Source organism: Thermobia domestica, chromosome 9, assembly GCF_964235325.1.
Source record: "Thermobia domestica chromosome 9, izTheDome1.hap1.1, whole genome shotgun sequence".
NCBI classification, from domain to species: domain Eukaryota; kingdom Metazoa; phylum Arthropoda; class Insecta; order Zygentoma; family Lepismatidae; genus Thermobia; species Thermobia domestica.
The window spans coordinates 179,411,537-179,438,162 of NC_137462.1; the positions used below are offsets into that span (position 1 = coordinate 179,411,537).

The window sequence follows — 26,626 nt, forward strand, 5'->3', positions numbered from 1 at the left end:
CTTGTGAAGAAATTTGTGCTGTTTATGGGCAAGATACATTATCAAAAGCAACACCCAAAAGATGGTACAGTCTCTTTCGTTCTCGAAATTTCGATATCGACATTTGGGTGCCACAAGATCTGATTCGAAAGCATTTACTCGGTCGAATTTTTATCACAAAATCTCTACTGAAACGTAAAGAACTAGAGCCATTTCTAAGATGGTTGATCACAAGGGATGAAAAATGTATAACGTAGGACAACGATGTGCGAAAGTGATTGTGGTCGAAGCGAAGAGACGCTCCACAGTTTGTGGCAAAGCTCGCACTGATACCCGGATACTGTACGTTTGCTGTGATTGGAAAGATATCATGTTGCTCCCAGGCAGAACGATATACTCAAATTTATAGTAACGATAATGAGCAAGTGCACCTCACAATTCACGACCACGTTGACAAGGCCAGACCGTATACATTATTAACGATCCGTCAGAAATTAAGAGAACTTGGTAGGGTGGTTTTAATGCATCCATCGTATAGCCTGGATTTGACACGGTCAAACTATCATATGGTTCGGTCTCTACGGAACCCCCAGAGTGGTGTCTACTTAGTTTTACGAAATACCTGTAAAAAACAATTATTGACCAGAAACCACAAAATTTCTATAGCGATAGAATTATAGTGTAGTCGGAAATTACTGAAGGAGGTCCTCAAACAACATTGTGCGTAAGTGGCTTCATAATGTTATTTTCAAATCACAATAAATATATTCTCAATTTTGACCTCCAAAAGCCTTTTGAAAATAATATTACTAAGAATTCAAGTGAATTGTGGAATTTTATTAAAAATAGGAAAAGACATCTACCGTCGAAATCATTAAAGTTTCAGGGACATAATCTGTGTAGTAACGAGGAAATAGCCAATACTTTTGTAAAGTATTATAGATCAGTGTATGTTCCATCTTCAGAAACGATAATTGATCCCAACATACATCAACCCAACATAAACTTAGCCTAAACCTACTCAAACCTAAACTAATCTAATCTAAATTAACCTATAACACGAAAATATATCACTTATATAACACTCACATTATATTCATAGCCCACATCACATCTGAAATCCAAAGACGTAAAGGATGTCAACTTTACTAATCTAACCAAACAGAATAAAATTTAATTTCAGACAAAATTAATAAATATAGTATTAAATGTTCAAGTTGTATTCCTATTCACAGGATAGAATAACTTCCGCGAGTTATTGAAAGAAAATCTGTTGTCAGAAGTTCCCATTATGCACGTTCAAAGTATATCTGTACCAGGTTATCGAAGTAAACATAATACATAAATGGGAATCGTACATGTTTCATTCGGATTTATAACTACCAAGACAAAAGAGGTCTTAAAATTTAAAATTTTACACTTTAGGAGCAGTATCTCTGTTCTCAAAATCAATTGTAGTTTCGAGTGAAGTATTTTCCTTATAGAATTACATTATTGAAAAGTTGATACATAATGTTGGGATGAGATTTGCACTCATAAGGAGCGCAAACCTATCTATTGCGACAATCAAATCATTTTGTTTGAGATTCTCCCCCCCCTCCCCCCCGACAAATCCGCGTAATATCCGGTCTCACATGACAGATAAATGTAATTTAAAACTGCATGATGATATCATACACGACCATTTCACACAAGCAAGCCATTACTGTGTTCCAAACCAAAATTTAGAGGTTAAAAGCATTAAACCACTGATTTCGTTGTATCTGTCAGTCTCACTGAATAGTAATAATCATTGCTTACTTACTTGTTTTGTAAACTCCACCGATTTTTATCCAAAAATCGACGTGGTACTCTCAAAAGAAGATTTTTACCTTACACTGAATGTCCTGGCATTCTACAGCATTATGGCTACCACCAATCAGCTTCCCCACGAAATTTTGCTTTGGTACTCTCCTACACTGTCCTTTGAGCATTTCAAAACCGAATTCCCAACACTTCATCCAATTTAGTCAGTCACTAAAACACATTTTCCATTAACTTAATAATCTTGGTGGTAATTTTCCAAATTTTACACAATTTTTGGACAAGGAACTAAAATACCTGTCCGATCTTCAACACAGCTTTTGTAGAAAGACAAAGAATGACAAGAAGAGCTCTAATTGGTTCTCTGATGACGCAACAAAAGGATAACACTTTAAATCTCGACACATCAAAAGAAGCCGAACAATGATAATATCTGGAATAAGCCTCAAACGAAACTGAGCTTTCCCTGCTCCAATGAGAAAATAATTACTACCTAAATAAAGGGATGTGCCAAAAGACATCATGACCGAATTTCAAAATAAAATTTTTGAAGAAATTACAGAATTAAAATTTTTAAGTTTTCTTGCGAAGATTCCCTACGTTAAAATTCCCTTGAAAATAATACAAAACCTACAAGAAATTACAAAATATACACCTTTGAACCCACATAACATGATAATAAGGACAAAATATTGAATATTAATAAAATACCACGTTATATGTAATTTTATAAACACTACTTAAGTATGGTATTACTTTGACAGAATATTACAATTTGAAAGCTAAACCCAGAATAATAATTAATTTAAAATAATTCTCAATTGTCTTTCCGAAGCTAAGCATGAACAGGAATATACAGGGAGTTCCAAAATTTTACAGACCATGATACATTATATTTAAGTATAATGTAACATACGGAGTGTACGAAAACTAATGCGTGAATTCAATGCTTCAAACTATATGGTTCGTCAAACAAAGAAGTTACTATGAAACAAAGATATCTTGGGTAGTCCACAGCAAAAACCTGTGAAGTGTTCACAAAAAACCTACGCTATTAGGTCATTTTATACAGTGATGAGGTAAGCAGAGCCATGTCTGAAACAAAAGATTGTGTATTTACGTAGAAAGGACAGAAAATTAAAGTCTCCGTGAGACTTGTGCTGTACACTTTAATGAAGGCATACAGACTGTTTAAAGAAAACTATCCTAATATGACTTTTTTTTTTTTTAATTTGCAGAGTTTGCCCTAAAAATTGTAACCTGGCAGGTCAGAGTGGTACACACACTGTATGTGTATGTATAATTCACCAGAATCTGAATCTTATGATTAAGAGTGCAAGATTCGCTTTTAGAACAAATGGCAAACTAAGGAGATATAAACACTGTCTTGCAAAGGATCTTTGCAATCCAGCATCAATAGACGGTCACATGGGAAACTAATATTATACTTGGGGAATCAGGAAATCAGGACCATACTTGAGCAGGCGTTTGAGGGAAACATAGTGGAAAATGTAACTTTCCAACTGTCGATTTCCGTGGACAGTTGTAACTTATTAGACACATTTGTTTCAGAAATCAACAGGAGTTAATTGACTTCTTCTGTGATAAACTGTCTCTGTTGGTGCATTATGACTTCATTGCGAAACAACAAAGTCCATTTATGAAGAGAATTAGAGAAAACATACAAGAATCAGAGCTTGTTGTTGAATGTGACTTGTCAGAAAAACTCATTTGTGGTACAGGATGAGACGCAAAGCTATCACTAGACTAGTGAGCAAGTCGCTGTTCATCCATTTGTAGTGTACTATAAAGGAAAAGTACAAACAGAGCATGACAATTATTTTGGAGTGCCTCGAACACAATACTACGGCTGTGTAATGCTTCCAACAGAAACTTATTTGTTCTTGAGACCAGTTTAGACTGAAAAAGATATACTACGCAATATAGCAGTATCGTAAATATAGATGTATAATGAAGTAGTATCTATGGAAGGTAGGATGGTATTTGGAGGTATTGGTTTTATAAAGGAGTATATTAAAAATAAGAAAAGTTTCTGTGTTTGAGGCATGGTGGAAACATCTTCATACGGGGTTGGAGGTGGTAGTCAAAAAATGCAAAAGATGCGTTGAGTGGGATATCAACAGCGGAAGGGATACGTTCTCGTAGCTTGCAGGGTCTGTGGATTTTTGGTAGAAGATAGAAATTAAGCTTTTGATGTTTTAGGAGTAAGGTGTAAAATCATAGATTGACATACTTGGGTGCGGAAGGTGTGATAATGTGGTGTACGTGAATTTCTTCGACAAATGAGGAGAGGAAGGTCATAAATCGATTTAAAAATGGAAGACACGTATATTTCCGAGAATAGTTTTTAGACGTTGAGAGGTTCTTAGAATAAACTGGGAAGAATTTTTGGATGTGCTTATCCCCCTTCCCTTCCGTATATGATGAAGGGTTGTATACAGCATCTATTATTCAGTGTTGCAAGCTAAAGACGATACAATATTACAAACATCAACATTTTGGAGACCTTTACAGTAGTCTCTAGAAACGACAGAGCTCGTAAGTAACTGGAAAACTACTAAAACTAAAATGAAGTGAATTCATGTCTAGAAAGTCAGAAATAATTGGAGACGAGAGCCAGTAACGATAATACATGAAGTTAACTTTCAAGTGTTACTGAATATTGCTGAAGTTCTATACTCTTATGTCTGTCGCAATACATAAAATATACAGACTGTAGGAAAAAGTTCACATATTTTTTTTTTTTTTTTTTTTTTTTTTAATAACAAACAACTGATGAGTAACATGGCAGTAAAAATAATATTGAAATACTTAATCGAACTCTTCATTGGTATGATTTGACTACAATAAATTAAAAGAGGTCACACAATACAATTCAGCTGTTTCCAACACAGAAAGCTAAAGAAAACGATTTTATCAATTAGAAACTCACATTATTTTTGTAATGATACTGATGGTTCAAATAGGAGGTGCTCATTGGATTCGAGTTAATAAAATGCAATCTGCAAAGGGATAATATGGCGGAATCACAAGCTTCACTGAAGAACTTATGTCTTTACTGGCAAATAAAAGGATCATAAATTATGAACACTTCCATGCTTTAAGATTATAAAACAATGTATCAGGAAAAGGTATCGGGAAATATTTTCGGCCTGAGCAATTTTTATGGAAAGATGTTTAATATCTGTTTCATACATAGCTATAGTATGAGTAATCTTAACTTCAAGATTTCCACGCTCATTTTGTCTAAACGTAAAATGATTGTACATCTAAGAACTAAATCATACATACCTCGAATCCAAAACACCCAATATTTCAAAAATGATGAGTTCAAACATCGTACATGATAATGAAAACGTGGCTGAAAATATTAATTGTACTAAAACATGATGCACTTCGTAGTCTCGAAATAGCTTCTTCATAAAGAAGACCCATCCTCCAACGAAAAAAAATACCTGGAAGAAACAAGAACACTTTATTCAACTATAAAGATACATAATAAAATATAAATACAACGCAATAGCAAACAAATCTCTTAATCATTAAATACATCAATGATAAATTCAATAAATTTTGTTATATGCGATAAAATATAGTGCAGAGTATTGATTTCAGTTTAAAGTCCCATTTTTAAAGTACGTACCAAAGACGCACGTGCTAGCTACTAAACCAAAGGCTTCAATTATTAGAGAATGGTATAAATACCTATTGTACGTGCACTAGCGCTACAGGAAGTAAAGTGGAGTAAGAATGATATTCTCGATATAAGAAAAAGTTTCCTAATCTTTTTCAGTCTTTGGAACACTAACTGTGAAAAGTTTAGGGCGCACTTATAATTTTTTTTTTCATAGATTGTAAAGAAACATTACTATGTAGAAAAAAACGCAATTCTTTAACAGAAAATACTGTTTCAGAAAATAAAACAAAAAATATATAATTATTTCGTGATGGGGTCTGTCATTAACCACTGTACTTTTAATGTTCTAACTTTCTCTCAGCACACCAGCAGTTTCGTCCTGGTACACCGTTTGAAAATCGCTGCTGAAAGATAACACGTTTTCTAAGGGTAAACCGAAATTCACAGCCTAAGGGGTAGATTCCCCATTAAAAATAGTATACTGTTAACATCTAAGAGTGTCGACTGATTGACTGATTAGTTTGAGTTTAATGCGAACGTCAGCAGCGAAGCTACTTGTCCCCTGCACGATAAGGACAATGGCCATAACAATCTGCACATTAAAAATTTCAAAAAATCTAAAAAAAAGTGAGATGTACAAATTAAGAGAGTAAATACCAGAATATAAAGGTAACCAACAAAGTTCTATCGCTTTTTATAGAGGTTTGTGTTCAATTAGCCCTGAATCGTGAGTTAAATGCGAATGGAGATAAGGCGAAGGTCAGTTGTTGGTGTGGGTATATCCAACATACCACCTGATTGTGGCAGTTCAGTTACACCGTAAACTTGCGTAAGGACAGAGTGAACATGGGAGCTCTACAGAGCTTCATAAGGGCGTGTATGCTGTATGAGTTCAAACAGGGGACAAACGCCACTGCAGCGGGGCGGAAGATATGTCAGACCTTTGGTGAGGGTGTCGTGACTACGCGGACAGTGCAGCGGTGGTTTAACAAGTTTAAGGACGGTGACGAAACACTCGAAGACGCATCACGTGCTGAGAGACCAACACATGTACAAAATGAAGATCTTCATGCAGCAATTGAGGTGAACAATGGCCAGACATGTGAGGAACTGGGACTACAATCAGTGTGAGTGGAGAAACCATTCGGCAGCACCTCACCAACTTGGGAAGCACTACAAGTTGGTGAATTTGATTCCGGGCCAGAAAGCAACGCGAGCAGACACCTGCATTTCTTTGTTGAGGAAGTACGCTCTACGTCTGAGGAAGTAGCCATTTCTGAACAGGGTGTTGATATGTGATAAGAAGTGGGTCCTGTACGAAGCTCCACGGCGCTATCATCATTGGTTAGCATCCCATGAACCGGTTTTAAAACAGATGAAACCAGCACTGCATCAGATGATCCTCCTGTGTGTTTGGTGGACTTCTCGCGGCATCGTGCATTGGGAACTGCCACCAGCTGGTCAGAGTATCAATGCAACTGTGTACTGTCAGCAGTTGAGCAGTGTTCAAGAAAAACTTAAAACTCTGGAGCCAGCACTTCTGAATCGCAAAGGGGCCCTCCTGTTACAGGACAACGCTAAGCCGCACGTGGATAGGATGACCCGGGACACCATTCTACGCTTTGGATGGGAAACACTATTACATCCGCCATACTCTCTAGAAATTGCACCGTCCGATTATCACTTGTTCCATTCCTTGGACAATCATCTTAGAGGACAGCAGTTCATATCCCTAGTAGAGGTGCAAAATGTACTTGATACCTTCTTCGCTTCACGGCCCACCAAGTTCTACCGCGATGAAATCCATGGCCGTCCTGAACGTTAGCAGAAGAATGTTGATGCTAATGGGGACTATTTTTGATCTTCCACGTACGTCTTAAGTGACATATCGATATACGAAGGTAGTTAGTGAAAAAGCGACAGAACTTTCTAGGTTACCTTTATATAATACGAGATAACAAGATAATAACTTTAAAAACAGCAGTAACAGAAACTAATAATATTGAAACTCTAAAAAGAAAATGCATCAGAGCGCGTCAACTATTCCAATGACAAGCGAATAAAGGCGCGAGAATACGGTCACTAAGATAGCATTGTCCCCCAAAAACGTGATTAACTTTATTACACAGCTCTAAACGCTCTCTGAGGAATGACTATTCTGGACGTTCTACAGAATGTGCCAAATGTCCAGTGGAACATGCAGCCTTCGCAATACAGACGGTTAGGGCCATGCAGTAAATACGAAAGTGTAAGATATGAATGTCCAATACGCAAGCGTGTCAATATCACTTCATCGCGGCGACTAGTACGCGACAGTCTGCCAATTGCACAAGAGGTTTTACTGAATGCAGTTTATTTTTGCTTTCCTAGTTTCAATCGCTTGCCAGTGACAGCGCATCCGTTCAGAGCATGGGGTGAATGCTCCAGTGCGACACCCACTTTCTTGGCTGCTGTGACGGTACGCTTGTTTCCTTGAATGCCGACGTGTCTCGGCACCCAGCAGACAACGACGACAGTGTTGCTGTAGCTAATAGCATATCTCAAGAATGTCTTGCAATATGGGGTATTTATAAAAGACATTTTGTAGGTTTATTATAACGCTTTGAAGCAGTGAAGCGACAGCTGAAGCGCGTGATCAAGAGCAAGCTTAACTACAGTTAATTCAGTATTGAATGCAGTCCACGCAAACTATATTCCGAACTGTGCTCGGCCGTGACGAAAGCACAATCAGCAAAATTCTCATTTTTTGAACCGTCCGTATAAAACAATTGAAATCGGGGTACTGTTCCAGCAACCATCCGAATCCTTGCTGGAACTCCTGGTTACTTGTGTGCTGTTTGAAGTGTGATGGATATTGAAGACCTTCACGGATGAGTCAACAGCCATGGTGGAAGAGCACAAACATGAGCAAAGAAAGAGATGGACATACGAACTAGTCTTCGATGATATTCTTACAAACATCAACGACAACGGGCGTATAACCCGAAGACGTGCTGCATAGGGTAATTAGAAATACAGTACAACGCACAAGGGCTGTATAATTTCTAAGTCGTTTCTCACGACGATAGGCTACAGGTGGATTGTTTACTTCTGCATAAATTGCAACAGGACTAGTATGGAATGCACAAGTAGCTAGCGTACTACCCAGGTGATGAACAGTGTCAATTTGTTTCATCAGAGAGGAGCAAGCACACGAACAAACAATACAACAATACAAGATTGAAAGCACCAGAGCCTTAAGCCAACGAGGTAGGAACGTATGCTTCAACTGGATACGATTAAACAGAGCTGCAATAATGCAAGCTATGGACCGCTCGGGACGTTGCGCAACATAAGATACTGTATATGATCAATCTCTGGCGCAGAGTTGGACGACTTACTTAAGGCAGAGTTGAATTCCTGAGTCGTGTAGGGAACATAATAATCAGAATTGGTACTACGGAAATTGAAAGGGTTCTTGATACGAGTGCAAAAGCGATTAAACTCGAAAGAATAGTAGGTAAGTCAAAAATAGAAGAAAGTGTCGGCCCAGCATGTTAGGTATTTCTGTGCGGTGTCTGAGAACTCCGTTTACTGATGGAGCAGGCACAGTAGGAGAATAGGGTAGCGACAAAATTTACGAAAAAGTACGTGCGAATAGACACCTAAGCATGCAATTCAACGTGACTTATGGTACTGTCCGGAACATTGTAAAACATCTTGATTATCGCTAAGTGTGCGCAAGAGGTCCCCAGGATGCCCAAGAAGTGTTCCCTTGAGAATTTGCAGCGCTGTCAGTTGGAGGGAAATGGCATCTTTTTGCGTATAGTTGCTGCGGATAAATCTTGGCACTTTCAGCCAAGTTCAAAATCAAGTACGCAGTTCCAATGTGTTTAATCTGCAATTTTGTGGTATATCGTTTGGTTTGAATTTTATTCCGAAGACTCTCATCCCCACGCTCTAAGGAATTTAAGTCACAAGCACCTGCATGAAAGTCAATTGCCATACAAGAATCATGTTTATCTTAAAGGAACTAGAAGAACAAGAAAAAGAAACTAGGACTTCTGTTTCGTTTATATTTATTTAATCGAGTCGTAACTTGAATGATAAAATGACTATATCGTTTTCTTTTTTATCCTATTCTTAGCCGCTGTTATACTGATCATGCGAAAAAAAATGTTTTTAATTACTATTCTACGATCAAAAAAGGAGAGAGAATGGGTAGGGAGAAAACGGAAAAGTAAAAAGATTACGTCAGTTCTGTCTCGATCCACATTCGTGATGTTTTAATGAGTGACTACAAATATGAAAACTCCATTTAACTATGATATTCGTATTTCCACACTACTACTCATCATAATTTCCTTAATTCCTTTTCACTGTTGAGTTGGCTCTTTTACGTACCTAGCCTATTTATGTTATCAATGGAGTGATTTACCTAAGGAGTATATTAAGAAAATAGCATAAAATGACTGATTTGAATATAAAACAATATCTCAGCCTTTATATAAAGGTAACCAAGAAAGTTATGTCGCTTTTCACCCACTACCTTCGAACATCGATATGTCACCTAAGACGTACCTGGAAGATCAAAAATAGTCCCGTATCAGCATCGACGACCTTATATCTACGTTCTGGAAGGCTATGGATTCCATCGCGGTAAAACTTGGTGGGTCGTAAAGCGAAGAAGGTATGAAGTGAATTTCACACCTCTACTAGGAATTTGAACTGGCATCCTCTAAGGTGATTGTCCAAAGAATGGAACAGTTGATAATCGGACGGTGCATTGTCCAGGGAGTATGACGAATGCAGTAGTGTTTCCTATCCAAGGCGCAGAATGGTGTCCCGGGTTATTTTAGTCACATAGAGCTTAGCGTTGTCCACAACACGAGGATTTTTTTGTGATTCAGAAGTGCTGGCTCCAGAGTTTTGAGTTTTCCTTGAACATGGCTTAACTTCTGACAGTACACAGCTACATTGATGCTCTGGCCAGCTGGTAGCAGTTCCCAATGCACGATGCCGCGAGCAGTCCACCAAACACACAGGAGGATCATCTGATGCAGTGCTGGTTTCATCTGTTTTAAAACCGGTTCATGGGATGCTAACCAATGATGACGGCGCCGTGGAGATTCGTACAGAATCCACTTCTCATCACATGTCAACACCCTTCCAGAAATGGCTACTTCCTCAGACGAGATAGCAAAGACACATAGATGTCTGCTCGCGTTGCTTTCTGACCCGGAGTCAAATCATGTGGAACCCATCGAACCAACTTGCAGCGCTTCCCAAGTTGATGGGGTGCTGGCAAATGGTTTCTCCATTCACTGCATTGTAGTCCCAGTTCCTATATGTCTGGCCACTGTTTACCTCAATTGATGCCTGAAGATCTTCATTTTGTACATGTGTTGGTCTTCTGGTACGTGTTGTGTCTTTGAGTGTTTCGTCACCGTCCTTAAACTTATTATATCACCACTGCACTCTCCTCGTAGTCACGACACCTTCACTAAAGGTCTGGCATATCTTCCGCTCCGCTGCAGCGGCGTTTGACCCGAGTTTGAATTCGTACAGCATACACGCCCTTATGAAGCTCTGTGGAGATCGCATGTTCACTCTGTCCTTACCCACGTTCACGGTGTAACTGAACTGCCACAACTAGGTAGTATGTTGGATATACCCACACCAACAACTGACCTTCGCCTTATCTCCATTCGCATTCAACTCACGGTGTGAGGGCCAATGGAAGACAGACCTCCACAATAAGCGACAGAACTTTCTTGGTTATCTTTATATTTTTACAGAATTATTAACTACGTAAGTGAGTAACCGTCACGTCATCCTGTAACCGAATTAGTATTTGGAGTAAAACGTCATCCTATAGCAGAAATTCCGAACGTCTGCCTGATGAAGGAATAGCTGAGATTCTTCTTACGAGTGAGAGTAGCTATTATAATGAGTCTTTTGATGAAGTGGAGAACTTTAGCTTGTCAATCAGTACTTCCACGGAGTCTACAGAATCCTTCCATGATGATGGTAACAATGATAAAAGGTCGCTAGTTGTTTCTGAAAGATAACTGAAACGTTTTGTGTTGAAGGAGAATGTTGGTCTGAATGTGCAAGCAGATGATTTCAGTGGCCCATTGTGCACTTTTTAGGATTTTTTATTATTTTTTATTTTATTTATTTATTAATTTATTTTTGACAATGAATTATGTGAACTCTTTGTTAAGGAATCAAAATCTACATGCTCCGCAGAAAATTGACGGAAAACTTTCCTCTGGAAAACTGAACAAGTGATCTCGTGATAAGCCTTCGATCGATAGAACGGCTAATGAAATGAAAGCATTTCTTGATTTACTTATTTTGCAAAGTATAATCGGGGAACCAACAAATCAAATGTATTTTTCACGAAAGAGTCTCTGAAACGCCAGTACTTGGTGATATTATATCACAGAAACGCTTTCTTTTGTTGACCGAGTTCTTGCACATTAGTGATAATACAGCAAAAACTGAAAATGATTCTAATCCTCATCTTAGAAAAATCTTGCCTGTATTAACAGATCTTGTTCGGAAGTTCAAAAGCTTTTATGTTCCGAAAGAATGTATTGTAGATGATGGATCTCTACTTTTATGGAAGGTCGTCTATCATTGAAAACATACATTTCAATCAAGAGATCACGATTTGGCATCAAATCGTATGAACCGTGTGAATTCAAGTCAGGTTGTACATATGGAACATTCTTGTGTATACAGGAGAAAGCATTAGTAAGAATAACATTATTGGTAACTCTCTAACATTGAACATTTGGATAAATCTGCACACGCTCCTCTCCTCTTGATGAAAGATTTATTGAATAAAGGGTACTTTCTCTATGTAGATATCTATTACACATGATGAATAACTATTGCCCGTAATGATAGTACTCTTTTAGAAATATCGGAACAATTCAATAATCAGCATCCTAGGTTGAAGTTTACTCTCGAGTGTGAACCTGACAGCTGTCTTCCTTTTTTAGATTTACTGATTACCTGATAGCGCAATATACTTATAACAAAAGTATATCGAAAACCTAATTCAGGCACTCCTTACATACATCAACAGTCAGCCCTCCACTACTGTACAAGACCAATATTAGGACTCAGGAAAAAAATCTTTTGTACGGCAGTTCCATTTGTGATCGCCCAAATGATCCCAATGATGTGATACAATTTTTACAGCAAATAGGACAAAAGAACAGCTGTAAGTTGCGTATCTTACAAAAAAAAAAAAAAAAAAAAAAAAAGGTTTAATCAGACTCGTACATAGGTGCAAGTTCCGAAGAAAGCTATTCCCAAAGAAGCACAAACTTGTTAGGAATTCCCCACTTTCAAAAGTTAAAAATAATTTTGCAAAGCATAGCATCCCCCCCCCCCCCAAAAAAAAAAAAGTTTTAGAAAAGCATCTCAGCGGCTTTAAAAGTTTTGCTGATCCACTAAATACATCAGGTATTTATCGTGCTCAGTGTGAATGTGACTCTTCATATACGGGTCAAACCAAGCGCAATATTCACACCCGAATTAAAGAACACGTGAAACAATCAATAAGTCACAAGAAGAGGGTATGTCGGGATTATCACTTCACCTAAAGCAACATACACATAGTATAAAACAGATTAATGTAATAGGCTCAGAAAAAAAAAAAAAAAAAAAGCAAAACCGGAGATCACCTTTATTCATAAATATAAACCGGCTTTAAATCTGGATTCTGGCAACATTGATAAAATCTGGCTACCTATCTTTAATGTGTATTTTGGTTCTGGCAAGAGTGATGTAGCGTAGACAATATGCTTCTTTCAAATTCAACTCAACTCTTTCTTTCTTCCACTGTGCTCTGCTCGTTCTTTTTAAGTAACCATTTTTTACGTTACGTTCATTTGGTGGTATATATCCCTTATCCTATGCAGTATCTCTCTTATCCGTTTTTATCCTTCTTACCTTATCAGCGAAGACGGAAGGAACTAGTTGTTGTACCAATAGTCTGAAAAATATTTAGTTTTCCTATAGGAGGATATATTGGTAAGTAACCAATTTTTTTGTTAAGTTAACAATTACATATCTTTGCCATTGTTTGAGTTCTGGTGGATCATGAAACTGACGCTGTGGGAACTGCTCGTGCTTCAAGAAAAGGTCTTCCAAAGAAAATAAAGCAAAGAAGTTGAAAGAGAGAAACTGTGGCTGCACAAACAGAGAAGTTAAGTGGATAAACTAGAGGGAAAAAAAAAAAAAATGTACGCATGATGAGCACTGTCGTGATGATTCAATGGAGGTCATTCTAAGAAGAAAGGAGCAAGTAAAACCAAAAGTTTGCATTGAATATTCAAAAGGAAAGAGACGTGTTGAGAGGAGGGATCAGTGTTTAGAGAACTATTCTTTGCATGAAAGAGAATGAAAAAGAATTACCAAAAACGGTTTCATCAGTTTCTGGATTACCCCATTTTCAATCCCTTTGTGATTTACAGAAACACAAAATAGACGGATCTGTGCCATAGTTACAATTCAGAATTGAACTTGCTACAGATTACTTTCATTATATTCCAGTGCAGCTGAGAAACTGTAGGCAGACCATCTGCAGCAATGTGTCCATTTCACTGTCAAGGAGGCATTTCCCATCTTCGGCTATGAAGCGACACGTACAGTGTGCTGTTTGTGTGAAGTAGAAGGATGATAAAGTCAAGAGGTGTACATGTGTCCAATATGTGATGTGGCTTTATGCGCAGCCCCATGTTTCAAAATTTATCATACAGAGAAAAAACTGTACACCAAATTCTACAAATTGATGAACCCGCAACTTCTATAACTAGTCTTGATCGATTGTGAATGCTTTCGAGAATATGAGTAACTAATAGGACTAAGTAATATGCACAGGTACTGAAATTATAGTTAACACAGTGAAATTAGTAACACTGCAGTGCACTGTAATTAAAAACAAGTACAAGTATTGAGTAAATGAAATGAAATCTTTAAGTTTTACGTCCCACGGTTATGCCGGTTAGGCTAAAGGAGACGGTGATAAATGAGAAATGAGTGAAATGGTGGAATGAAGAAAGTGGGAGGAAACGGGAGAACCCCGAGAAAACCCACGAGCACGGTGTTTGTCCACCACAAAGTTCACTTGGCGGGGGCTGGGATCGAACCCGGGACCCCAAGCACCAGAGGTGAACGCTCTACCACTGAGCCACCGCGCCCCCCAAGTACAAGTATTGAGTAAAACTGTATTTTCTTTTAAACAAAAGTGAATACTTTTGAGAATATGAGAAATTAATAGGTATATTTTGTATGCACTGGCACTGAAGCTATAGTATATACATTAAAATAATAACACTGTAATTGAAAATAAAAATGAAATGAAACGAAATATTTAAGTTTTAGGTCCCACAGTTATGCCGGCCAGGCTAAAGGAGATGGTGACGATGAAAAATGGATGAAATGGTGGTATGAACTAAGTGGGAGGAAACGGGAAAACACCGAGAAAACCCACGCACACGGTGTTTGTCCACCACAAACCTCACTTGGCACGAGCTGCGATCGAACCAAGGATGAACGCTCTACCATTAAGCCACCATGGCCCCTGTAATTAAAAATAAATGCCATATAATTGCATAAATGTGTGCGTTATAGATATCAGAAAGCAAGAAACTTTAAAAAAATGATTTTTTGGGAGAAAAATGCTTATTTTGCTTTCGACTCATACTATGTAATTACACACTTAAGGAGTTAATACATGCGTTTTACATTCTTAATTTTTAAAAATGTCTTCTCTACTGTCATATGTGTTTTTATACCAATCATAGATGTCCATAAAACAGCGTATACCTTGTGAGAATTTCGATTGAACCCGGTCTCGATCTCGAGAAGTGATCCCAGTCTATTCAAACTCGAGGTCAATCAGCTCTTTTCTCTTACAGAGTGAGGCGTTATATTAATTCCCATCGAGTTAATGCTAAGGTGCCTGAACCCTGATTACTTATTTAATCCGTTTCATGAAACCAGACGGTATCAGCACCAAACATGCTTTCTGTACTCTCATACCACCGCCATCATCATCTCTGTCTGAAAACCCTAGCCCTGAATCTGAGTTTGTCTCAACAAAACCAAGGCTGAAAAGAAAGGCTAAAGTTAATTTCAAGGGTTTAGAATATTTGAAAAGGCAGGTAAAAACACAAGCGAGGGATTCAATCGGACACGGTGGTGGCACCATCTGGATTTAATCAAACGAATGCAATCCTTAGCTCTATGGAAGTGAACGCAGTGCCCCACTCAATAAGAAAAAACAGTTAGTTGGCCTTTAACCGAGTTCGATCACTTCTCGAGGTCGAGATAAAGCTGAATCGAATTAACATTTTCAAATTAATTTCATTCAATATTTTAAAAAATAGAGGCCACTTTAATCGGACAAGTACTTCAACGCTTATAGTGAATCCTTCCGAAGCACAAATAATATATTTTACTTATCATGGATATTTTTACATTGTATAAAAGTAGTAGTTAAATATCACCAATATTTTTGCAGGTACAATAAGAACGAAGCAAATATATGACTTCTTACCACTTTCACAATTACACCCACTTTCGTGCAGCTTTATTTTGGTACACCACTCGAAATAATTATTGAAAAAATATAATTGTTATATATTGCAGGCGACAGAATTAAACACAAAACAATACTGCTGTATTTTAGGATAAGTGTTGAGTTACTAGTGTAAAATCATTGTAAGGGCTTTATGACGGATAAAATAAATGAGTGCATATGAAAAATGGCTCTATTAGATAAGGCATTCCATGTGAAATCACTAAAGCTTCGGGGAAAAAAACCTCGTCGTCTCAAAATTTGATGAAATTTGTTGTACATTTTGGCCCTTATGAGAGATGATCATGCAGCAAATTTTAACTCTGTACTCCCTGTACTTTCGCAGCACTTACAATGATTGCTGGTAGAAAATGGAGTCTACAATGATTTTCGTGTGTCCATGTCGGGGGAGATACCTGGAGTGCAAATGTAGCAACTTGCCAATTTGTCAGTGCTGGTGAAGTAAGTTTTAATAATATTTTCCTGGTGCAATCTGTAACTCAGTAATCCTGTGGGGATCTTTGGAACATTATATTATCAATCGTAGTACATTGCATTGACCTAAATATGTGAACACACTGGAAGATTCTCGAATCGTCAGGAACATTCCAGAAGGTTCTAGAACCGTCTGGAACATACTAGAAAGTTTTAGAATCATGTGGAACATCCTAGAAAGTTCTAGAACCGTCTGGAACATTCTGGCACGTTCGTTACTTGTATAAAGGCAGAGGACATGAAAACTGCATGTCAGTAAGCTCTTAGCTTTAGACTGGGGAACAAGTATAGCTGGAAGTGTCTATATAGTGTTCAGGCATAGCTAGTGAGATCACAGTGACTATACAGCACATTTCCGAGTGAATAGTGTATAGTCCCGTGATCCAAGTGCAGCGATTACCTGTAACTGTTTGCATTCAAAAGCTGCATTGTTGCTTAGGTGATTCCACTATGTCAGCATTGCCACGCCTCTACTGTGCCGATCCATTTGGCATTCATAGCAGTAAAGTGAAGGTCGGACTTCGCCCCGTGCAAGCGTGGATGGGAGAACTGGCTCCTCAACTCAAAGCTCAGAGTCTGAGTAAGGTGTGCAACAAGTGCAGGAAGGAACTAAGGAACTAAGTAGGCGCCGTTTCACAGCAGCTAACATACAGGCAAGTGATGACCAAGCATCGTCTGATGGGCAGTCTCTTAGTGCAAATCCTGATCAGCCTTTCACACCAGCTGACGCAACAATTCACGGCGGCCGACGGGTCTATCAGTCGGTGGGGCTATTTATATTAATTAGAGTTTAACATTACACCGTAGAATAGTTTTTAGCGAAGCAAGGAAAGTTAAGAGAGAGAAAAACTTTGCTTTCCTCTGGATTGACTATGCAGGCAATATCGAATTAAGGAAAAAGGCTGATGATTCCTTTGTATATACTCTCACTACTATTGATGAGGTATGATAGAATAGAAATGATCAATCTTTATTTTTAAATTATCAAAATGTTAGAGGTATTCAAACTAAATTACAGAAACTGTACACAGGTATTGCAGCCGCTAATTTAGACATAATACTTTTGACCGAAACTTGGTTATGTCAGGGTATATATAATAATGAATTTATTGATGAAAGGTATAACGTACTTAGACATGATAGACTTTATAAAGATGGAGGACGTGCAGTTATAACAATTCTAAAGGACTTCAGTGTTACCGAAATCCCAATAGCTGTAAATTATATTGAAGCATTATGTATAAAAGTTAAACTAGCAACGAAATACCTTTATGTCATTCTTGTTTACTTTCCGCCGAATATCAAGGTGGAGAAATATCTAGAATTTAAAAAAAAAACTGAAGAAATAGCTGATATACAATTTCATAATATTATTATGGTTGGTGATTTTTAATATTCCATCTATTATAGACTTCTCGTTGCATTTGTTACATGGTAATGTTATCTGTAAATCCTTGGCAAACTTTATTTCACTTCATAATTTAAGATCACTGAACTCAGTAAAGAATGAGTACGGTAAAACTCTTGACTTAGTTCTTCCTAGTGTTGAATTGGAAGTTAATGTGTATAGGAATATGTATACCTTATTAGAAGATAAAATCACCCGTCATTAAATTGTCAGTCGTACCTTAGTAACACCATTTCCCGTATTAAACATACTACAAATATTGTATATAATTTTCGTCAAGCTAATTTCTTTAATTTATATAGTGCTTTAAGGCAACAAAGATGGACAGGGTTACTAGCTGCAAAGGATGTTAGTCTAGCAGTGAATTACTTTTATAATATTTTAAATGTCATCATTATTGATGATAATATACCTAAGAAGAAAATATTCAAAAAGCATCGTCAACCCTGCTGGTTCACGCCGGAAATTATTAGAATGTTAAAAGAAAAAGATTACTATAGACAACATAAGCATATTTCAGTTTATAACTGGAATAAATTTAAAAAGTCACGTAATAAACGAGCTAAAACACTTATTAATAGGACTTACAAACTACATATAAGGAAATCTGAAATAATTTACAGAGAAACGTTTTTGGAATTACTTTAAGAGTAAAAGAAGTAATAATTTAGAAGTTAGTCATATGATATATAATAATCAAATACTTACTTCTGATTCTGCTATTGCCAATAATTTTGCTCAATATTTGGAAAGTGTTTACTCTTCATGTCATCCAAATTATGATGGATATTATTCTCCCATTTTAAACATGCCAAACTGTCTAGTACTCAAATCCATTTCTGAACAGGATTATATAAATGCCATTAAAAAGTGAAAAATATCTAAATTCTCTGGTCCCGATTCAATTCCTACATACATTGTCAAGGGATGTGAGGAAGTTTTGAAGATACCTCTATGTCATACCTATAATCTCATATTAAAAACTTACTATCCAGATGTTTGGAAAATTAGCAAGGTTTGTCCTACATTTAAGAAGGGAAATCCTACAGCAATAGAAAATTATAGACCAATCTCACTAATTCTACAATAGCTCAAGTTTTTGAACACATCCTTTATAGTAAAATTTTCAATCATGTTAAGCCGTGCATATCAATATATCAACATGTTTTTTATCCCAGATGATCAACAATTACTTATCTTGTTACTTTTGTTCAATATATATTCGATTCTCACAATAACAATAGTTCAGTTGATACAATTTATACAGATTTTTCGAAAGCTTTCGACAAATTGGATCATGATATATTAATTATGAAATTGTCGATTTCGGCCTTTCAAAACAATTACTTCTTTTGATTTCATCTTACCTAAAAGACAGAAAACAATATGTGATGTTCAATAATGAGAGATCTGCTTTATTTGATGTTTATTCAGGCGTGCCGCAAGGATCTAACCTAGGATCTTAATTTTTTATTTATTTATTTAATTATTATTTATTTTTTTGTATTATTTTTTATCGATGATTTGTTGTCTGTTCTCAAGTACTCAAATTGAAGGGTAAGGGGAAAAAAGAAGGAATGTCACAAAGTTACATTTTTGAGAAAACGGCATTTTAATATTGGAAATCACGTACAAAGAATAGGGTTATTAAATCTTTCGCCCCTTTTTACATGGATATTTCTACATCTACGCGTGCATGGCATCTACAATCAAATAGTACCAAGAGTCACCAACAGATAGGACAAAGCACATGCATGGACATTCCTTGTTTTTTCCCCTTACCCTTCAATTGTTTATTGTACGCTGATGATATGAAACTATATGGACAAATAAGAGAGGCCAATGATTTTAGGAAGCTACAAGATGATTTAAATAGTTGTTATTACTGGAGTCTTAAAAATAAACTGCATTTCAATATCAATAAATGTATCACAATTACATTTCCAAGAAAAAATAATCACACTTATTTTGGTTATGAGATCAATAACTTAAGTATTAAAAGATATCAAGAGGTAAATGAGTTGGGAATTCTTATTAATAGTAAGTTATCTTTTAATGCACATGTAGAAAAAGTATGTAATGAGGTCTTTAAGCTTTAAGGATTTCACAACTTTCATGCTTTAGTAACTGTATCTAACTCCTTTCTTAGAAGTAGACTTGACTATGTCTCTATAGTCTGGGCTCCTTGTTATAAACACTATATCAATAAGTTTGAAAGAATTCAAAATAAATTTTTGAGATACCTATATTATAAAGTCTTTAGTGTTCATTCTTATGAAGCAAACGTATCGTATCAAACTCTTTTGAGTAATTTTAGTTGTAGTTCATTGTCGTTTAGACACGAGCACTCACAGTTAATTTTTCTTTACAAATTAGTGAATGAAATTGTCGAAAATTCAGACTGTCTAGGGCTATTGAATTTTAACACAAAATTAAGAAATCGATTACATTTTATTTGCAACAGATCTAAAACGATGGCAAATTTAAATTCACCTATTGTAAGAATTTGTCGATTATATAAAAAGCTGGCACAGAAAAAATTTAAACTTAGATTTTGCTATGCCTTACTCAACTTATGTAAAAACTTAAAAATAACCATTGATTATAAGAAATTTTTAACTCCAATCCGACAATGATTGTCACCTTTTGAATAAAAGAGAGTTTTATCATGGCTAAATCATTTATTCCTGTAATTTACGGCTTTGCCCGAAATCTCATTTAAATATTCCAATTTTCAATAATTGTATTCTGGTTATGTTATATTTGTTTTCATTCATTTGTGTTGTAATGGCCTGGGCTTGTAACCTTTATATAGCTCTATTTGTATATTTTATTGGTGGAATTACCACAGCAATATTTCTTATTTGTGTTTCCTCATGTTTGTACCCATTAATTGTATGTTTATTCCAATTTTTTCATTATTAACTTTTTTTTTCCTTTGTTTCGTTATGTCTTAATATTTATAAAGCTTGAAATTATGTAAGCCGATTGTATTTATAAGTGGGAATGTTCTTTTCCTGTAATAGGTGACCAATAAACAATAAACAATTGACGTATTCAACCAGAGCTTTCAGGTACTTGGTGCGTCACCAATTCAGAAAAAAGAAGCTGAAGAGACTGGCACCCCAGGTGTCCCTCCCGACATGGTCACACAAAAATCATTGTAGACTCCAGGCCCATTTTTGGCTTAAGTTGACATTTGTTACACTTATGCAGAACATATGGGGTTACCTTGGCACCAAATCTCAATGAACTCAAATGGGCAGTTTCTGAGATATCACTGATCTAAAACTTTCCCGGGATTTCCCGGAAAATGACATTTGATTTTCAATTAAATGCACCTGACAACTTGTAGTCTATTCTTTCCTCTTCAAAATGGTATATTATTTTTTTCCCTATCTCAATATCTACCGGAGATATGGCCAATTGAAGTTAACGAGATTCTGCAAAACCTACCAAATTTGTCAATTTTTTACCACCTTCTACTCTGAAACTACGGGGGTACACGGTAATATTTGGTGCTTGATCATCTCTCATAGAGGCCTACATGTACACCAAGATTCATGGGCTTGGTTGATTTCACATGGAATGACCTAAATGCTATTTTCCACCGGTGGTATATTTCTACCCAGAGCATAGAACCTGTATTTTCTGTTTATAAGAGGAGTGTTAATAGTATGAAACTGTAACAAGTGCTATTGAAACTAGATCTTTGCCAAAATCTACTTTTTTCCTTTACCCTTGCTTGCACGGATACCCACACTCGCTGACGTGCCCGCTCCTTTCGGACGCAACCCGGAGTGTTGCGCGGGGCCACCAGCTTCGTCGTACCCTAACTCGGTTAGATGACATCCGTGTTCTTTGTGGCCACCTAGCAAATGTTGGTTTGCGTTTTTTGCAATGTAGGTTTTATACTACACATTTGGAAGCCGTATTTCTACGCAAATCGTAAAATTATAATTTTTCATCAATTACTTCTGGTGGCTTCCTTGAGTTATATCTATGCCTTGAATTATATTTTCATGTCGCCCAGTATAAATTTTCAACAATTCTTTGTAGTGGTGCGCCAATAGTAAACCTGTACGTTCATTTCAAAAAATGAAATCTTTGAGTTTTACGTCCTACGATTATGCCGGTTAGGCTAAAGGAGACGGTGATTATAAGAAATGAATGAAAAAAGTGGGAGGAAACGGGAGAACCCGGAGAAAACCCACGAGCACGGTGTTTGTCCATCACAAAAATCCACACGGCGCGAGCTGGGAAAGAACCAGGGACCCCAAGCACCGGAGGTAAACACCCTACCACTGAGCCACCGCAACGTTCATTTTAATATTCTGGGGATTGACAGTAATTACTTATAATCACACCCTTATTTCTTCACGAAAAATGTTTCACGTCGTATTTTACCTATAAATTTTCTATTTGGCAGAACTGTCTGCTCGAGTGAACCCACTTGTTCCTTATAAATACGTCATTTCGTATAAAGTATTCAATTTTATATTTAAATCTTAGAAAATGTGTCAAAACTACACCGGCAGTCCCGCTTTCAAAGAGAATTGAGAGTAAATATGAATAGTTATCCGAGACTTTTCGTGGCTGACGGATCGACTGAACTGAACGAAGTCTACATGCGGGAAGTTATCCCAACCCCAAATTGATGACTTCTGTGCAATTTAAGCATTTTGATTATAGCGATCAGTCCATCTATAACCACTGCATTTACACGTCGTAAAATTCACTACAGATATGACAACTTACCTGAGTGACAAGAACAATGAGAGTGTCCTCAATGAAACTCATTTTAACAATAACTATTTTTCATTTATCTTTTTGGCAGCACATTTGTTAATCACTGTGTCATTTACTTAACAGTTTGGCTTATCTTTCATATGCTAAAATCCACATCACCCATTCGAAATCCATCCATGATGTAAACAAATATTTTGGACTATATTCTGTGTGTCCTCTAGCATCCCCCCTACATTTGTTCTGTCTATGTTTACTGTCGTTGAGCAGTATTAAACTAGCGAAAAGAGTACAGCTACTAGTGCGTTGTAATTCCATAGTAATGTAAACGATATACGAAAAATCATAATAAAACCAAATGAGAATGCTGCAAGAGCATTGCCAGAATGAGCTTAAAAGGAATGGAGTGATGGAGCGAGAAGGATAACTGTCATTGTTCCTAAATGTAAAAGAAAATTCTTTTATCCGCACCTTCTTCTCTTTCTCGCAAAAAAGAGCAAAATAGTATCTCACTATGACTTACTGTTCTCGAGGCCAATATCACGGGAACGGTAAGTCATAGACCGCTTTATGCAGAGTCGTTTTGACGCATGATTAGCATTATACTAAACGTCTGACTACTGCAGGAAATATACGTTAGTCGAACTCTTTAGTATGGCACTAATCACTTTACAAAACGATTCTACATAAGGCACAGAGAAATTATATTGCTGTTAATTATTCCCTAATAGAATGTTAAACATTTTCGTTCCGATATTAATTGATGGCCACTATCCAATTGGCCACTGTTTTGGCCAGTGGCCAATTGGATATTATTTGGTACCAAAATATTTACCATCCTCTTAGGTATTGATCAACTTCAATATCATCTCTCTACAACTTATGGTTCCCGACCTATGGCTCCTTAAGTATCTGGAAATTGGCCATGTTTTCACCAATATCACGGGAACTTTAAGTCATAGAAAGATTATATTGGTGTTAATCAATACTTAAGAGCATAATAAACATTTTGGTACCGATAATAATTGGTGGCCACTAGCCAAGTGGCCATTGGCCAAACCAGTGGCCAGTTGGACAGTGGTCACCGGTTACTATTTGGTACCAAAATATTTACCATCCTTTTAGATATTGATCAGCACCAATATGATGTCTTTATGAGATATGGCTAGTTAAATCTCTGAAAATCGGCCATTTTTTGGCCAATATATCGGGAACGGTAAGAGTGACGCGAAAAATGTTATAACTTTCTCTGATAGTTTTTGATGCTCTATCAAATGCACGGTTCAAAATTGAAGAAAAATCGGAAATAATAGACAGACGCGCACACACACGGACATAGAGAATTCAGTAATAAACTTCTTAAATTCGTTGAATAGAAATCAAAGGAGATGCAAGGAAAAGATTCTGATTGCAGTAGGAAAAGGTGTCAAAAGAATTAGGGGGCTCTCCTAGAGAGATGTAAATTCGTAAATTATACAAGATACTGCTGTTTCAGTGTAGGATGATTCGGTGTACGGGCGTCCCGGTGTGAGGCTGGTTCGGTTAAAAAAAAATCCAATGATTACATCGAAACCTACGCTCTTCGAAATAAAAATTATTCGTTAGGGAGAAATAAATTCACGAAAAAGAAAATATAAATTAAAAATATATAAAATAAAAAATAAATGCTACCATACAAATTCTGCGTGATGCAATTCTTTTTTGTGATCATTTCAGTGTCTAATGAGAAGCATGAATTTGTTGACATTTTCCAGTTTTGGCCAATCAGAAGGAAACTTTTGTTTACATCTTTAGCTACGTGTTGACTGGCTGTCTTGAGGAAATGGTGCATTATGATTGGTTGTTTAGACAGATTATCTTCCAATTGCATAAATTTTCAACTGAGTCAACGTTCTTCTTATTAGACCCATAGCTATTATAATTTTCAGAAAAGCAAACGATATGATGAGATATTCATTGATGAGGTATCTGAGTTAACATGAAGGAAAGACGTTACAAAGAAGAGGTATGTTTGTTTACATTGTTTTCATCAATAACATATTTAGGATGTATGTGACTGTTGCATAGTTTAAAGCCTATTGCAGTTTACACTAGAAACATTTGATTCAGATATGATTGCTTGTGTACATTTTTCAATGAATTAATATTATAATAATACAACTTGTTGAATAACCAAAGTTGTTTCATTATAATGGTTTGTGTATTAAGCTATAGTGAGGCTATTTTATTTATTTTATGAATCTAACTTTTAAACGAAACTCTAAATTCACTTTTCAATTATATCATTTTTATTTCAGGTGTATTGGCGGTGTGAAGACAATGTTTCATGCAAATTCGAATTCATCTTACATGGTATTTTCATAAGACGAGTAAAAGAGCATTCTCATGCTCCAGATTTATCAAAACTGGGGACAGGCTTTGCATATTCGACAATGAAGGAGAGAGCTTATTTAATAATGTTATTGGATGTAAAAAGAACGGTAAATCTCTCCCTCTTAATTGAGGAATTGCCAATTGTTTATATTGTAGATGTGTATGTTCTCGCTTACTTGGTGTGTGTGATGTATAGTTCTTAAATCTCAATGATTAAACCGCTCAATACTATTTATTACTAGGATAGTGTGTTGCAGCAGTCCATCGTCATTGATACGGGTACCGTTCTGTACATGTATAGAAATTCATGGAGGGATTGGGGCCGCGGTGGCTCAGTGGTAGAGCGTTCACCTCTGGTGCTTGGGGTCCCGGATTCGATCCCAGCCCCCGCCAAGTGAACTTTGTGGTGGACAAACACCGTGTGCGTGGGTTTTCTCGGGGTTCTCCCGTTTCCTCCCACTTTCTTCATTCCACCATTTCATTCATTACTCATCATCACCGTCTCCTTTAGCCTAACCGGCATAACCGTGGGACGTAAAACTTAAAGATTTCATTTTTCATGGAGGGATTGTCCTTGGGCTTTGTAGCATACATAGTAAGAAAGATATCAGCCATATACTCTTGATCCTAGACTTTGCAGTTGCATATTATATGAAATGTAATAAAGTTTTGAGAATTCAAAGTGTTAGACTAGTTTTAGACATTGAGATAATATATAGACTATCTCAATTATTATCTATATATTATCTCAATGGTTTTAGACGGAAGCATTTATTGCAGCATTTCTAGTAGCAAAAATCGTATCATCGTTATTCTACCGCGGAAAGTAACAAATGCTATAGCATTTCCCACGCCATGGCATTTCTTGTCGATAGAACCTGCTCTATTTCGCAGCATTTTACCCAGCATTTCTGCTCCGATTACAGCGCCGTGGTGTGTTAAAAGGAATTGAAAGATTTTGGTCACGTATATATACTCGGAACATGAAGCTTTGCATACCAGTGAGTGCTATGCTACATGAGATGGAAACAGATCAAAGCAAAAGGAAGAAGAGTGATTTAGAAACAAAACATGCCATCGATAGAATAAAGCTTCATGCCAGTATTTTGTCATCGATAGAATAAAGCTTTAAGAAGTCTCATGAAAAGTAACATTATGCTGCGTCAAAACATATCAAAAACACTCCGTTTTTAAAATAAATTTTTCTTTTAACTGATTTTATTTTTGAAGCCATTTTATTTTTGGTGTGCTTTGATAACGTGAAATTTAGTACCTAATATTAGTGTACTAACAATTATTTATAAATAAAGAACAATACAAGAAAAGACAATTTCAGCTTCGGCTGCGCCACTGTATGATGCAGTACAAGTGCGACTTGTGGAGACTATTGAATATACTAAAACAACTTTTGCTTAATAACAATATCTAGTAATATAGTAGATAAAGGCATACTTAACAGCACAATTACATAGCAGGCATATGGCTATCATGTTCCGTCAGGTACATGGGAATGTGTCCAGTACGTTCCTTATGTACCTATGAGAGAAAAATCACATGGATAATAGTGATCAAGTGATAGTCA

At 36.6% G+C, this 26,626-nt stretch overlaps 1 protein-coding gene across 2 annotated transcripts in view; it reads right to left on the minus strand.

The window, feature by feature from the left end:
• Positions 1-22,961, minus strand: part of GPHR (Golgi pH regulator) — a 92,941-nt gene extending 69,980 nt beyond the window's left edge. The window contains exons 1-2 of one of the 2 annotated variants that reach the window (XM_081725541.1): positions 22,684-22,961; positions 5,095-5,258 (exon numbers count right to left, since the gene is read on the minus strand). In XM_081725541.1, the coding sequence (XP_081581667.1) occupies positions 5,095-5,258; positions 22,684-22,725 (206 nt within the window). In that variant the 5' untranslated portion in view covers positions 22,726-22,961. The remainder of the gene's footprint in view (positions 1-5,094; positions 5,259-22,683) is intronic. The other variant, XM_081725540.1, reaches the window with a different exon arrangement.
• Positions 22,962-26,626: the final 3,665 nt, after the last annotated feature.